At 37.6% G+C, this 14,537-nt stretch overlaps 1 protein-coding gene across 6 annotated transcripts in view; it reads right to left on the bottom strand.

The window, feature by feature from the left end:
• DPY19L3 (dpy-19 like C-mannosyltransferase 3) overlaps positions 1–14,537 on the bottom strand; it is a 79,928-nt gene that overhangs the window by 13,339 nt on the left and 52,052 nt on the right. For all 6 annotated transcript variants that reach the window (XM_054464663.2, XM_054464665.2, XM_063657490.1 and 3 more), the window contains 6 exons: positions 14,233–14,306; positions 13,896–14,054; positions 9,027–9,149; positions 8,537–8,648; positions 7,729–7,785; positions 3,693–3,775 (listed from right to left, as the gene is read on the bottom strand). In XM_054464663.2, the coding sequence (XP_054320638.1) occupies positions 3,693–3,775; positions 7,729–7,785; positions 8,537–8,648; positions 9,027–9,149; positions 13,896–14,054; positions 14,233–14,306 (608 nt within the window). The remainder of the gene's footprint in view (positions 1–3,692; positions 3,776–7,728; positions 7,786–8,536; positions 8,649–9,026; positions 9,150–13,895; positions 14,055–14,232; positions 14,307–14,537) is intronic.

Genomic DNA, 14,537 nt, shown 5'->3' with positions numbered 1-14,537 from the left:
TCCAGGAAACCTTATCAGCAGAGAAGGGTAAATATGAATATATGCATTTAAATCTGCTTGAAAACAAGGCATGCAATGCATCGGGGTAGCGTGGAGAGCAGCAGGCAGGTGAATGCACAAAGGCTGGGGTGTAGAAGGCGGGACATGCCTCCCAGCTCTTAGGAAAGGCGGCTGGGGCTACCACAGCCTGGGGCCCTGACTTTAACAACATGTCAAATGTCACACCGTCTTTGTAAAAAAGAGCAACTTAATCCCTAAACACTGTTGGTTTCATACTGAAGCTTCAATCTCTACTCCTTTTAGGAGCTAAAGATAGGAAAGCATAAAACATTTTCTATTACTAAAAATTAGAATTCTAAAAAAACTTTCCCACTGAACTTGCTAAGCCACTGAAGATCTTAAAATGGAGTCGAGGGTGAGAATTCGGGAGAAAAGAATGAGGGCAACTGTGCTGAGGCGAGGCCCAGCGGTTACTCCAGTGAAAGGCAGCTGCAGTGGAGCGCCACCTGCATCCACACACTTCACACGGTGCCCATACACTGCTGGGGCTCGATGAACATCTGCTGAACTATATTAATAAGTGCACAACTTCAGATGTGAAATAACTTTATAAATTAGTTAAGGCTTTAAGAGTCTTCACAGGAATCCAATCCCTTGGGTATGAACTTTCTCATGTTAAGTGTCACCCTCAGGTAATGCCCTTTATTTTCCCTTGAGGATATCTCTTCAGCCTATAAAAAAGAAAAGAACCAACTCCCACTGAGGCAACCACATCTTTCAATTTACCCTTAAAGCAGAGAAGCCCTCTGAGAATACTTGGAAAGCCTGAATCTCCGAGCGGAAGCCCTGTGTCCAGGAGCACAATGTGATGCCTTGTGTGGGGTGTAGCTTACTCCAGCAGCAAGGACACGGGGCGGGACACTTCCAGGTGTGTGAGTGATGAAGAGGACAGATAAGCTTCAACACTTCACGTAAGGGGTGCCCTGTGCCAAGATGGAGGGTCACTTGAGGTGTCCCCAGGGTTTCCACAGGCCACTATTTCTCTAGTTGTGATTCATCCCAAGGACAGCCATCCCTCCCCTAATGGAGGCTGTGCCCCTGTCCGATAGATGCCGTGATGACTGCATGGGCAGAAGACAGACATTTGAGTGTGTCTGCTTTGACTGTCTGGGAACAGGGCAGACAGGAAGACAGGCTGGGGAGGACAGGGGCAGCCCTCAGGGACAGTGCTGGTTCTCTGCCAGGCGTCTTGGGACTCTTTCAGACACAGCCCATGCGTCTGAAAGAGTCCTTAGGCCGCAGCCTTTTCTCCAGCACAACTCATACTTGCTAATAACATGGATACCATGTGACTAATCAAAGCAGTGAGGTGAAACTTGAAGGTCATATTTTATGTTTCAAAAACAGAAGAAATCAGGGCATATTAAAAGAGTATTAAGGCAGTCACTTGCGTTTGGAATCCACACCTACAGGCCAGTGTGGATTTGAGTGTTGACTTAAACAAACATATCTGATGTCTACATGGACCCTATTTTGGCATACATTCATCACCACTTACACTTATTTTGCAAACATACCAAGCAGCTAGTTTTACAAAAATATTATTTAGATTTGAAAAATTTTAGGGGAAAAAGCTGAGACTAGATCACAGTAGAACAAATTTTTTGGAACAAGGCAAATCCTTCAGTTGGTGAGAATTAAAAAAAAAAAAAAAAAAAAAAAAGCCAAAGGAATATGTCTACTACAAAAGCACTACAGGGAGAGGAGCTGTTAGCAAAAGGAGGGTCTGAGGAGTGAACATCACCTCCCAAACGAGGGAAATAGAACACTTGTATTCTCTTCTTTACACCTGGAATCATCTCTCATCCACAGTTTTTCAACGTTATTTTAATTTTCTGTGGGGAAAAGCATAAAAATAAAGGCACTACAAATAAATATATCTAGTCTGAGACTGCCAAAGATAACCTGGGGCTCTGCTAGAATACATTTTTAATGACTTTATAATTAATTCCTGAAAGACTGGGGTGTTTATGGTGCTAATCTAAGGAGATCCGGAAGACCCACCACCTTCAGCATGCTACCAGAAAGCAGGGGTCCTCAGCATTAATTTCAACAGCATAGTCCTGAAAATAGAAAATATCAGCCTCAACTTCAGATGTACGTCATAAATTTCCAGCTGACTACAGTTAATGCAAAATTAGCTTTCCTTTACACGAATAACTCTCTTTCCTTGTACATAATAAATACTGAAGGAATTATTTACTCTGTAATCATCTGGCATGATTTAAAATTAAATAAATAAAGACAAAGCACGGCTTAGTGCTCTCAGCACTAGAAATATGTGAAAAATTATACTCACTGCATCTAGTCAAACCCAGCCCAACATTAGGACCAAAGCCATGTGTATGTTTTAGACAAATCTCTATGAGATCCATGCGTTGCCCTAGGGAGGCCTCAGCTGTCAAGCACTGACCATCTCTGCAGACACGCAGGGCTGACCTGTACTGGTGAGTAAGCATTAGCCATGGCACACAGACAATCCAGCCAATGCTTTCAGAAGGCACCACATGTGATGCACAGCCTCTATTTACATGTGAATAATTACACTTCTGCTTTCTGGTTAAAAGTAGGGAAATACAGTGTTCCAGGGCATAGGAATGGTGCTCTGGGTAGAAAAGTTTATTTTTGCTGGTGGGAGGCAGGTTTTGTTAATAAAGCTTTGAAATACACAAATTTCATTCTGATGCTGAATGCTGAGGCAAAACAACAAAGTGCCGGCAGAAATAAGAGCCAATAGGACACTAAAGCATTATGATATTCAAGACGGAAAGTTTCAGGTTTTGTATCTAACATTTTCTTTGGTCCTAGGCTTTGGTAATAAGATGAGTTAACATGAAATCTGCACTGAGCTGTCATGAGCCTCTACTTAACTGGAGTTTACAGTATAATTTAAAAAACGAGGAAAGAATATTTTCTTTCTTTTTTTTCTTCTTTTTTTTTTTCTTTTTAGAGAGAGTCTTGCTCTGTCACCCAGGATGAAGTGTAGTAGCGTGATCTTGGCTCACTGCAACCTCTACCTCCTGAGTTCAAGTGATTTTCCTGCCTCAGCCTCCTGAGTAGCTAGGAGGCACCTGCCACCATGCCTGGCTAATTTTTGTATTTTTAGTAGAGACAGACAGGGTTTCATCACGTTGGCCAGGCTAGTCTTGAACTCCTGACCTCGGGTGATCAGCCCACCTCAGCCTCCCCCAAAGTGCTGGGATTACAGGCATGAGCCATTGCGCCCGGCCAGAAAGAATACTTTCAAGTGTCACCATTAGTGGAAAATCAGAATGGTATTAAAATGAAAATAATAAAGATAAAATTGGCAGAGACATCACATTTTAAGTTTTAACAGATATTATAAATAAACTTTTATTGCCATTTCTGTCAGTGGTTTGAAATTTATTTATTGAATCTGTTTTCCTCTCCAAATGGGTATTTTCCTTTCTTCATGAGATATAGCTGGAAAGAATATTTCTTAAATAGAAAGACATTATTTTCAAATACGGAGTTTTAAAGAAAAATTTAGTAAGGACGAATGTTTCTTCGTAATTAGATTCAGAAACAAACAAAAAATCCCCAAAACGAAATGTCTATAGTGACTCTTAAAAGGCACTTAAAATTTTAAAAGTTAAAAAAAATCCTCTTACTTAATCCAGTTCATCAGCTCCACTGTATCTGGATCATAGAATTCTCTCAACTCGGAGAGTTCATCCATCATTCCTGGCCAGAACTGAAATTAAAAACAAAACAAAACAAAAACGAAATCCACCCCTATACCCACAACTATCACTAAGATTAAATGAAAAAAAGATAAACTGCATATAATGTGTGAACTAAATAAACATAGCAACTGGAATATACAACTATTTCACCTCTGCAGCAACCCTCCTAATACAAGGGAACTAGCGTCTGGGAAGTTTCTGAAATTACCTTCAGCTGAAGCTAATTAGGATGCGAGGTATCGCCAACTCTAAAAAATGAGCTTTTTATCTTGCTCCAATAAAAATGCTGTTGTATGTGATGTTAATACCTGGCAAAACATTATTTTGACATGACAAGAATGCCAACCATGAGAAAGCTCACAATCTGTTAGGAATATGTAATTAACTAATGCCATGCAATTTACCCCTAAAAGTAGAATGTATCCTGTAGAAGACAGAGCCATTTTACTGCTGCAAAAATGTTTTAGAATACGGCATTGTTTTATCCTCACAATAACCCATGACATGGATGACGCAACAGGCAGCATCACCCACTGGGATTTATTTTTCATTTAGAAGTATGGAAACTGAGGCTCAGAGAGGTATCTGACTTGACCAAGTCACAAGTGGCAGAGCTACAACCTGGACGCTGGCTCCAAATCCAGCCCCCTTTTCATTTCATAATAGCATGATTGTATTTTTGTACTAGAAATCTGGTCAAATCGTTTGACACATATTAATATAATTGCTGGTACAATGAGAAAGAAGAATATTTAAATGTAGGGCTCTCCAGGAATATCTGGTACATCTGGCTGTATTTATACCACTTGGTGCCTCCTGGTCAACTTGAGTACTTAAGGTTTTCTAAATAAAATATAAAAATTACTCTCTGAATTACCCACTTATCTAATATCTTAAGTCCATTTGTCCATTTAATTCAACAATTAACTAAATCTTAATTGTTTTTATCAAATGACAGTTGACTAAAAAGACTTGATCATATCTATATACATTCTAAGGTCAAAGGTAGAATTCACTTCACAAATTAGCACAGAAGACCAATGACAATGTATGTATGCTCCACTGATGTAGAAAATATAATACTTTTATTTAAGAACCACTAGTAGAATCAAAGCAGCACCTGATTGATCTCTGGCTGTGTTTGAGACCTATCACTGTTTTTTTGGTCATCTCATCTTTGGCCATTTTTACTGCTCATTCAAATCTTGTCTCCTGGGTGGGTGAATCAGGAAAATTGCTAGTGATGGGAAATCAGGTGTCAGGACTTCTGGTTCTAGTTTTTGGAAGAGATGTAGTAAAAATTACTGATTAAATGACGCCTTTGTAATATTTCAATGATCTATTTTTCCTTATTAATTTGATAACCAATAGAATACCAACTTTTTAATGAAAAGCTCTAATTCTTACAGCATAAACATATTTGAAATCTGTGAACTCAATGAATATTAGATATTTTTCTAGTTTGAAAGTTACTGTTATTAATTCTGAAAATGTTAAAAGCTAGTGAGAATTTTGCGGCAAACTCCTTTGACAATATGAAAGTGCTGAATTAACTAACTGCCGTTTTTACCAATCAGCAGCAGAGATTTCAGCAATCCAATTAAGTTAATCAAGACCAATGTACTAATTTTGCTAAAGTCTTGACTTCGGAGTGCAGGCTAGTACATGCTTTTTTCCCTTTTAATAGGCTTATACTAAAGAGAGATACAGCAAAATTGGTAGCATGAACAAGAAATTTTGAAACCCTAACTACAATTGCAATGTAAAACTGAAATCAGGCTTTGAAATATATGAATTCACATTACTTACAGGTAAGTCTGTAAGAGTTGGAATAGTTGGAAAACAGATTCAGTTCCAGGGTAACCCCTCATACCCATAACATCTTAATTTTCTCTGTGATTTTATGTAAGTTTTGTGGAGATGAAATATCTGAACTATTTTATACAGTGAAAGCTGAATGCATTAGGATTTCTCCTAAAGTCCTGTATCAAGACAGACTAGGCCAACAGTCTTTTGGAGGATTCCTCAGGATACTAACTCCCTTATTCGGGGAAAACCTGCAAGGATTTCCCGGAGATGATGTCTTCTTTAGCCGTCCCGGTTCTTCTACAGCAGTGGTTTTCAAGATGAGTAAGGGGAGATATTGTGCCCCTAGCCCTAGCCCCAGGGTGTCTGGCAATGTCTGGTGACATTTTTGGTTGTTGTAGCCAGGGGAGAGGTGCTTCAATGAGCGGGCAGAGGATGAAGATGCCACAGAGCAGCCTACAGCACACAGGACCGCGCCCGCCCCCAGCGGCAAAGAATTCTCTGGCCCAAGTGTCAATGTGTCACTGCTGAGAAACCCTGTGACCGCTACAGCAGAGGGTTCTTAAAACTGGGGGGTTGGTTAAATGCATATTTCTGTACTGAACTCCCAGGCTTCTGATTCAGTAGGTCTGGAGTGGGACCCAAACACATGCATGTTTACAGGATCCCAAGAGACGCTGATGCTGTTCATCTGAGGACCACGCTTCAAGAATCAATGCTCCCTAGGACAGTTTACTTCTTATACAATGTCCTTCCTCAATTTTATTACGAACAAAACACCTCAGTCCTCAAATAGCTTAAAAATATCAGTAGAATTTCAATAGATAGCTGAGACATAAAAGAACTGAACCTACACGCACACGGGCAGTGTGAAAGATGGCTATTGTTTGGTACATCTTCAGTGGTGAGAAAAACATTCATGAGCTTTATCTTTTCTGTGAGGAGGGTGCTTTAATCCTCAGAATCATTGTGTAAAGGTAAACTGACTGGACTCCTCAGTAACATATACTGTTTAATCCTTAATTGTTCGTGTCTAGATGTTTTTAGTTAAGTTTCAGTTATTCACATTAGAGCAATAAAATTCCCAGAGGTGGGGAGGCATAAATCTATTTGTGTGTTTTTCAATATCTAGGAGTTAGCACAGAGTTTTGCTAATGGTAAATGTTTTGATAGGCTCATGACAGAACACATTTTTTTGAAATATTTACAATATAGTATTTAGCAATATTTTCTTTAGCCTGAAACCTTTGGTTCACAAAATCCTACATGAAAATATAAGCAAATAAACCCCAAAGCTGAGCTGCTCTAGCTGATCCTCTCTGTGGGAGGCCCCATCACCCCTGCTTTTAGCCACCCTCCCAAATCAGGGGTTCTACATGGTAGAGTTTGAAATCCATCGTTTTAACTTAAAGTAAAATTTAAAGGAAAAAAAAATCTAAACTTAATATGTTAGGTTTTTTAAAAAGAGAGGGCAGAAGCTCAATTGGATAAAACAGTCTGTGCTATCTGCCCTAGTGATGATTCAAGACTGCCAGTGTCAAAGATGTGACAAAAAGCCACAGTCAACCTGACCAATGATCATTGTCTCTGCTAAGAAATTCTCTGAATTAAAGGGCAGTTCATGCTGTTTCAGAAACTAGTCAAATGAGAATATGAAAAATTCAAATACTTCCTATTGATACTGAAGAACAGATTTTAAAAAGCCTAGGCTTAGGCTCTGTTTATTTATGTGTCTAATTCTCTTACGAAGATAAGCATCTAATAAAATATGGAGCTTAAAGTAAGATACATTTAAAAATCTCTTAGTCTATATAAATCAGGTAATGGGAAAATAATTTTCCTACTTTCATTTCAAAATAGGTCTGAAAACACCTTATTTTCAGAATTTGCATCAGCTGAATATTAAGAGTCTAAACCAAAATTAATTGGAATTATTAAATGCTATAGTAGTTTTCGCTATCATGTTTTTACTTGTTAAAACTATTTGGGAAAAAGATCCATCTTCCTATCAATGTCACCTTCAGTAAGAAGCTAAGGAGGTATTTATAACCTTCACAAACCACTCTATTTGCCAAATAATACACAAAATATATTGAATCAAAGCAATTATTCTGCTAAACACATGAATGACAAGAATAAGGAAAATCAGTCTTACCTTATAGCATAGATACAGCAGTATTAATATCGGTACTGAGTATCGCATTATACATATCTATATAAGAAAGACATTATTTAGATTACAAGTATTTTGAACCTTTTCTTTTTTGAGAGACAGGGTCTTGCTATGTTGCCTAGGCTGGCCTGGAATTCTTGGGCTCAAGTGATCTTCCTGTCTCAGCCTCCTGAGCAGCTAGGATTACAGGAGTGAGCCACTGTGCCCAGCTTTTTTAAACACTTTTGCCTTACAGTTTTGCTTTGTAAATATATGCCTTAAAAAAAAAAAACCAGAAATATAATTTAATGGAGCACAAGTCTCCAATATGCAGAATAACTGAGTCGATACTAGGATTCTAATCATTTGTAAGGTATCTGCAGCTTCTACCATATTGCCACCTAGTGAATTTATGGAGTAGAACAATTCAAAACTGCATTTATAGGCTATTGAAAAATTGTCATACATATATGAATAATTATCTTTATGAAAATACATTATAATAACAACAGTTATAATTCTGGACAAGGGGATTATTGGTAATTTTAATTCCCCTTTTGTGTTTTTTTTGTATTTCCAAATTCTGTATAATGAACATATCTAATTTATAGTCTGAGAAAAAAGAAGTAATTTTTTAAAATAAAATTATTTTAAAATAATTCCCTATAAAATCTTAATATATCAATTATGTATTTTCAGCTTCAATTTCAGTATCCATTTTATCTCACAGCTACTGAAAAACAAAAAAAGAAGTGGTATGAAAGAAATACTACAAGTCATAAAAGGAGATGGAAAAAGGGATGACACTGACCCTCTTTGGGTTATAAAGATGGACTGACTTCAGAAGTAACTCCCATATTTCAGGGCTACATAGGCCGAATGATGCGAACACACACATGTGTGACGTCCAGAGGTACTTCATTCTGCAAGAACAGACACAGGCGCAAGTCAGAAGCACTAGTTGTATATAAACCTGGATTCTGAGATACCTATAAAGGCAGCTTTACAGTCTATGACGGCAAAATCTTACTTAAAACTATGCAGATGCCATTTGCTGAAGGGTTCGTTGTTTAACTCCACTGCCTTTTGAGGACTGTTTTAAGTAAAACATAGAGGCATGTTTGTAATTAATTGTAAAAACTGATGATGAATATTTTATACTGAGAGAAGGTAGTATATAAGGATGATTTTATGAGAACCATGATCATTAATGAAGATGATTGTCACTTTCCAAATTATATTGCTAAGTAACATCAAGAGCGGTCAGATAAAAAGTAAACAAACAGGGAAGACAAAAATACCTCATTGTACTCAATGCCAAGAATCCAAACAGAATGGTATGTATTAAGTTGTAGGCAGTTTCTGGTTTCAGGTCAACTGTGCCTTTTTCCATTTTACCCACGGATTGTTGATTTGTAGAATCACTGAGTAAAACACCAACATACAAAATTTAAGCCGGAAACATAATTTTAGTTAGATCTTTGTAAAAGAAGAAGATACAAGAAATGTATGCCTTTATGTATTCAGAAATTGATTATTTCCATAAGATGAAATGAATTCGCGTTGATCAATTTTGAATTTATGAGGCTAAAGTGTGACAATATAAATGCATTAATAATGAGAAAAACTGAAATTTCACAGCAGCTTTGAAGTAAAAATTTAAAGTGCTTCAATTCTTTAAATTAAAAGAGAATGCAAAAAAAAAAACCCAAAATTTTTTGGAATCGCTGAAATTGAAAGAGATCTTTAAAAGATGTTTTACCAGTTATTATGAGTATTTTTCAAATTTTTACAAATAAGCAAAAGCAAAAAACACATCCATTAACTTGGAATTCAGTTCCTTTATGACCCCTCAAAAATCACATTTTTAACCTACCAATAACCTCCTGATACCCAAAAGATGACTTTTATCAAATACAGCTACATTAAATTATTACACCCAATAAAAGTAACAATAATTCCTTAACATCATCTAATACCCAGTTCATGTTCTATTTTCCGTTTGCATCAATTGCTTTTTTCAGGTTTCTCCGAATCAGGATCTAAGAACTGCATGTTGCATTTCACTAATATATATCTTTAAATATCTTTTGATCTATAAAAGTATCTCCTTTTTTTAAAAAAACAGGCCATTTGTTTGTGGAAGAATACAGAACATATGTCCTGAAGCTGTTCCCGTCTCCCAGGTGTGGCTCACAGTGGTGGTTATACGTTTCATGCTTCTTGTAAACTTGTAATTAGATCTAGAGGTTTATTAGACACAAGTTCATTTTTTTGGCAAGAACACTTCACGGGGTTATGATGAACAGTAGTCCCCTCTTATCTGTGGATTCACTTTCAGTGGTTTGTTACTGAGGAAACTGCTGTCCGAAAATATTCAATGGAAAATTCCAGAAATAAACCATTCATAGCTTTGAATTACATGCTATTCTGTGTTGCATGATGAAATCTCTCCATCCCCGTCTGTCCCACCTGAGACTCAGATCATCATCCCTTGGTCCTGTGTTTCCACGCTGTATAGTCTACCCACCCACCTGAGACAGACAAGCAGATACATTCAGCTACTAAACTACTAATAAAGATACATTTAAATGTCCCTGTATTGTTTGTTTTCAAGCAGACCTTATCTTACATAATTAAGGCCCCAAAGTGCAAGAGAAGTGATGCTGGCATGTTGCTCTAATTGTTGTATTTTATTATTATTGTTAATCTCTTACCATGATTAATTTATAAATTAAACTTTATCACAGGGATATATGTATGGGAAAAAAACATAGTATATGTAGAGAGGGTCTGAAACCATCTGAGGTTTCAGGCATCCACTGAGGGACTTGAAACATATTCCCACAGAAAACAGGACGGCTCTATTCCACGTCGCATTACACCGGGAAGCACACATTGCCTGGCTGCCTCCACTTCAGTGATGTTAAGACTGATCAGTGACTTTAGATGTTGCACAATTTGTTGTCAAGGGGAAAAGAAAACAACAGTAAAGGCTACTAGTTAAAGATGAAACTTTCATGAAGGTCTACTGATCCCTTCACACATACCCAATAGAACTGGGCACATATGATGCTTCTCTATGTAACTAGAGACTTTATTTCCCAGAAATCCTTTTTTTCCTACCACAAATACATAGGAAAATTAAAAGGATACTCTAAGGCAGTTCTCACCATTGGTAATTCAGAATTGGAATCTTTACTTAAAAGTAAATATTACAACCCAAACGCTGGTTTCTATATTGGTACAAAAAGGATACTCCAAATAAGGAGAATATCCATAAACAGGGCAAGGTGTGAAAAGTAAATAAAAATAAAACAGACAAGGAGAGTATCTGCTCTTATCCTCTCTAGATACCTAAGAGAAGTCTGCAGCACCTCCCCCATAGCCCAGCCAAGCTGGAAGGCTCTGATTAATTCCATGAACACAGAACACTGTGCCCCTTTCAGATGTACCCCTCACACTAATGCAGATGTCTACATAAAAGTCATAGTATCTGGCAGGGTGCAGTGGCTCATGCATGTCATCCCAGCACTTTGGGAGGCTGAGGCAGGCGGATCACTTGAGGTCAGGAGTTCAACACCAGCCTGGCTAACACGGTGAAACCCTGTCTCTACTAAAAATACAAAAATTAGCTAGGGGTGGTCGTGCGCGCCTGTAATCCCAGCTACTTAGGAGGCTGAGGCAGGAGAATTGCCTGAACCCAGAAGGCAGAGGTTGCAGTGAGCCGAGATTGCACCACTGTACTCCAGCCCAGGCAAGAGTGAGGCGCATTTCAAAAACAAAACAAAACAGAACAAAACAGAACAAAACAAAACAAAACAAAACAAAACAAAACAAAACAAGTCATAGTATCATCCTTCCTAGTACTAAAAAGGTAGAAATACTTTAAATACTTGGCACTGACAAAAGGCCCTTATTTAAAAGTTAATTCACATTTAGACAGTCACGTGCCACATAACAACATTTTGGCCAACAACAGATCGCACATACCACAGTGGATTCGTAAGATTATAATGGAGCTGAAAACTTCCTATTGCCTACTGACATCATAGCCATTATAATGTCATAGCACAATCACTTTGTTTTTTAAATAGATTTACTGTAGCCTAAGTGCACAGTGTTTATAAAGTCTACAATAGTGTATGGTAACGTCCTAGGCCTTCACATTCACTCACAGGCTCACACAGAAAAACTTCCAGTCCTGCAAGCTCCATTTATGATAACTGCCCTATATGGGTATACAATTTTTAATCTTTTATACAGTATTTTTTAAAAATAGTGATAGGGTAGGGTGCAATGGCGCAACTATAGTTCACTGAAACCTCAAACGCCTGGGCTCAAGTGATCCTCCCGCCTTAGCCTCCCAACTTGTTAGCACTACAGGTTTGCACCATCGTGCCTAGCTAATTTTCTTTCTTTTTTTTTTCCATAAAGATGGGGTCTTGCTATGTTGCCCAGGCTGGTCTAGAACTCCTAGCCTTAAGCAATCCTTCTCAACCTCCCAAAGCACTGGGATTACAGGCCCACCATACCTGGCCTTTATGTTTTTACTGTACCTATTCTATGTTTAGATATATTTATTTACACAAATACTTACCATTGTGTTACAACTGCCTACAGTATTTAACATAGTAACCTGCTGTCCAGGTTTGCAGCCTAGATGCAGTAGGTTATACCACATAGCCTAGGTGTGTGGTAGGCCATACTATCTATGTTTGTGTAAGCACACTGTATGATATTCGCACAACGATAAAATCACCTAATATGCATTTCTCAGAACATATCCCCCTTGTTAAGTGACACATGACTGTACTATGATTCTTTAATTACTTTAATGTAGTGCTTTTCCTCTAATAAAGTCCTAATAACCCTATCTGGTAGATGAAGATGCTCTAAAATCTTTTATCTTTTATCTATGATCATATACCCAATCAGCCTCCAGAGATGGCTCATAGATTCACACAGAGCATGGCAGACGTTTTCACAAAGATACTGCAGGCCCACTGACCTTCCTGCTTTGTATGCAGTCTAGAGTCCTGTTGACACTTGGTATGTCTGGAATAATATTAAATCACACTGTCCAGAATAATTTCCACCTATTTTCACAGGGCTAAATTTTATCTTGAGTTAGGTATAAAAAAGAACACTTCTCAAAGACAGTAAAATAGTTTATGGTCAATGAAATATTTTCATGGTTCAATGTTGCTTCATTCTTAATAATCATAAAACCTCTCAACTGCTCTGGACTCATTCTAATGACAGCTCTCTTGTGGCTGTGAATCACAGTTCACCAGCACATTAATTGGCAAGGTAACTACAGAAAAAGGGCTTCCTTGTGAGCTTCATTAAGTTTTCACAAATGACAGCAGCTTCAACTTCTTACACTTAATTTTCTTTCAGTTTAACACGAATAGTCAATGCAAACCCCGCCCCAGCAGCTTGATGGGTAGATATTCTTACGAGTTTTTAAAAAGCCTTTATACTCTTGATTTTTTTCTTTCAGTAGATTAGTAGATATGCTAAGTTTTTTAAAATTGGCAGTTATTACTCAAAACTTTCAGTAGATACTAATAATTATGGTCCACTCCAACATTATGAGCCCTGAAGCAAGATGCAAGAAAACAAATGAGCAATAATTAATTAACTCTTACATTTCAAGAGCAATACAAAAAAGCAGCTAGAGGAGGAAGGGAGAAAAACACAGGATGCTAATGATGGAAACACAACAGAGGCTTATGAGTCAACACTGATAATGAAACCAGTTCACGATGGCTTGTACCTGCTGAAGTCTAGGCACCAGACACTACTTTAAGTGCTTTATGTTGTTTTTACTTATTTCTCAAATATCCTGTAGAGTAAGTACTCTTAGTCTTCCCATTCTAAAGATAAGGAAATGGACATATCAAAAGGTTATGTAACAAGCTCAAGAATCACTTTGTTCCCAAGTGCGCAGGCCAAGACTTAAGCCCAGACCGCATGCAATCTGATCATTACTCTGTTGTCTCTTAACTACTGGGAGTGTAGTCCACTCTAAACGAGGTATGTTCCCCCTTTAAGATGAATACTATTACTTGTGTCTGATATTGTGACTTTCAACTTTGCAATTTTTCTGCAACATGGAACAAGTTCATTAAAGGAGAGCATTAGATTTCTGAAATATACCATACCTGAGATTATGAAAGGCAACAACGAATGCTACAATCACTGTGATGGACAGAACGAATATGTAAGCATAAAAAAGCAGAGTATCTGAAAGCCTTCCAAATGTATTAAAAGGCAGGAGGCCAAAAGCTTCTTCACACAGATAGAGATTTGCATCAAAATCCCTAGGGAACAAATGGAAAGCAAAGTATTAAATTCAATACAAGACAAAGAAATGACATTGCATCTTTCCTCAAAGGGAGTCTGCAATTAATAGTTGAAGGCACAATGACAACTTAAGTTTTAAAGTCCCTGCTGATTCAATAGAAAATAGCAAACATAAGACTTTCAATTTAGTTATACCTTGTTGCTCCAAGCCCAAATTTTGCCTTCAGAAATTTAAATATGTGTTCATCTGACTTCAGGTTAAGAATTTTCTATCAGGGAAAGAGAAAACAAAAATTGCTATTAGTACTTTAGGCACGGTTTCCTGATAACTTCCCATTGAATTTACATATTCAGTGTCCAATTTCACAGGAGCGTGTGGGTGTACAAAATCAGTAAATGTTCACAGTAGTTCTCAGAACTGAGGAATTCCAAAGCAGGGACTTCCAAACTCCTTCCAAACCCCACTCCCCTTTTTAGCATAATCCTTTATTCAAAAAACA

This window comes from Pongo pygmaeus, chromosome 20 (assembly GCF_028885625.2).
Source record: "Pongo pygmaeus isolate AG05252 chromosome 20, NHGRI_mPonPyg2-v2.0_pri, whole genome shotgun sequence".
NCBI lineage: Eukaryota > Metazoa > Chordata > Mammalia > Primates > Hominidae > Pongo > Pongo pygmaeus.
This window is presented reverse-complemented; position numbering and strand designations above follow the sequence as displayed.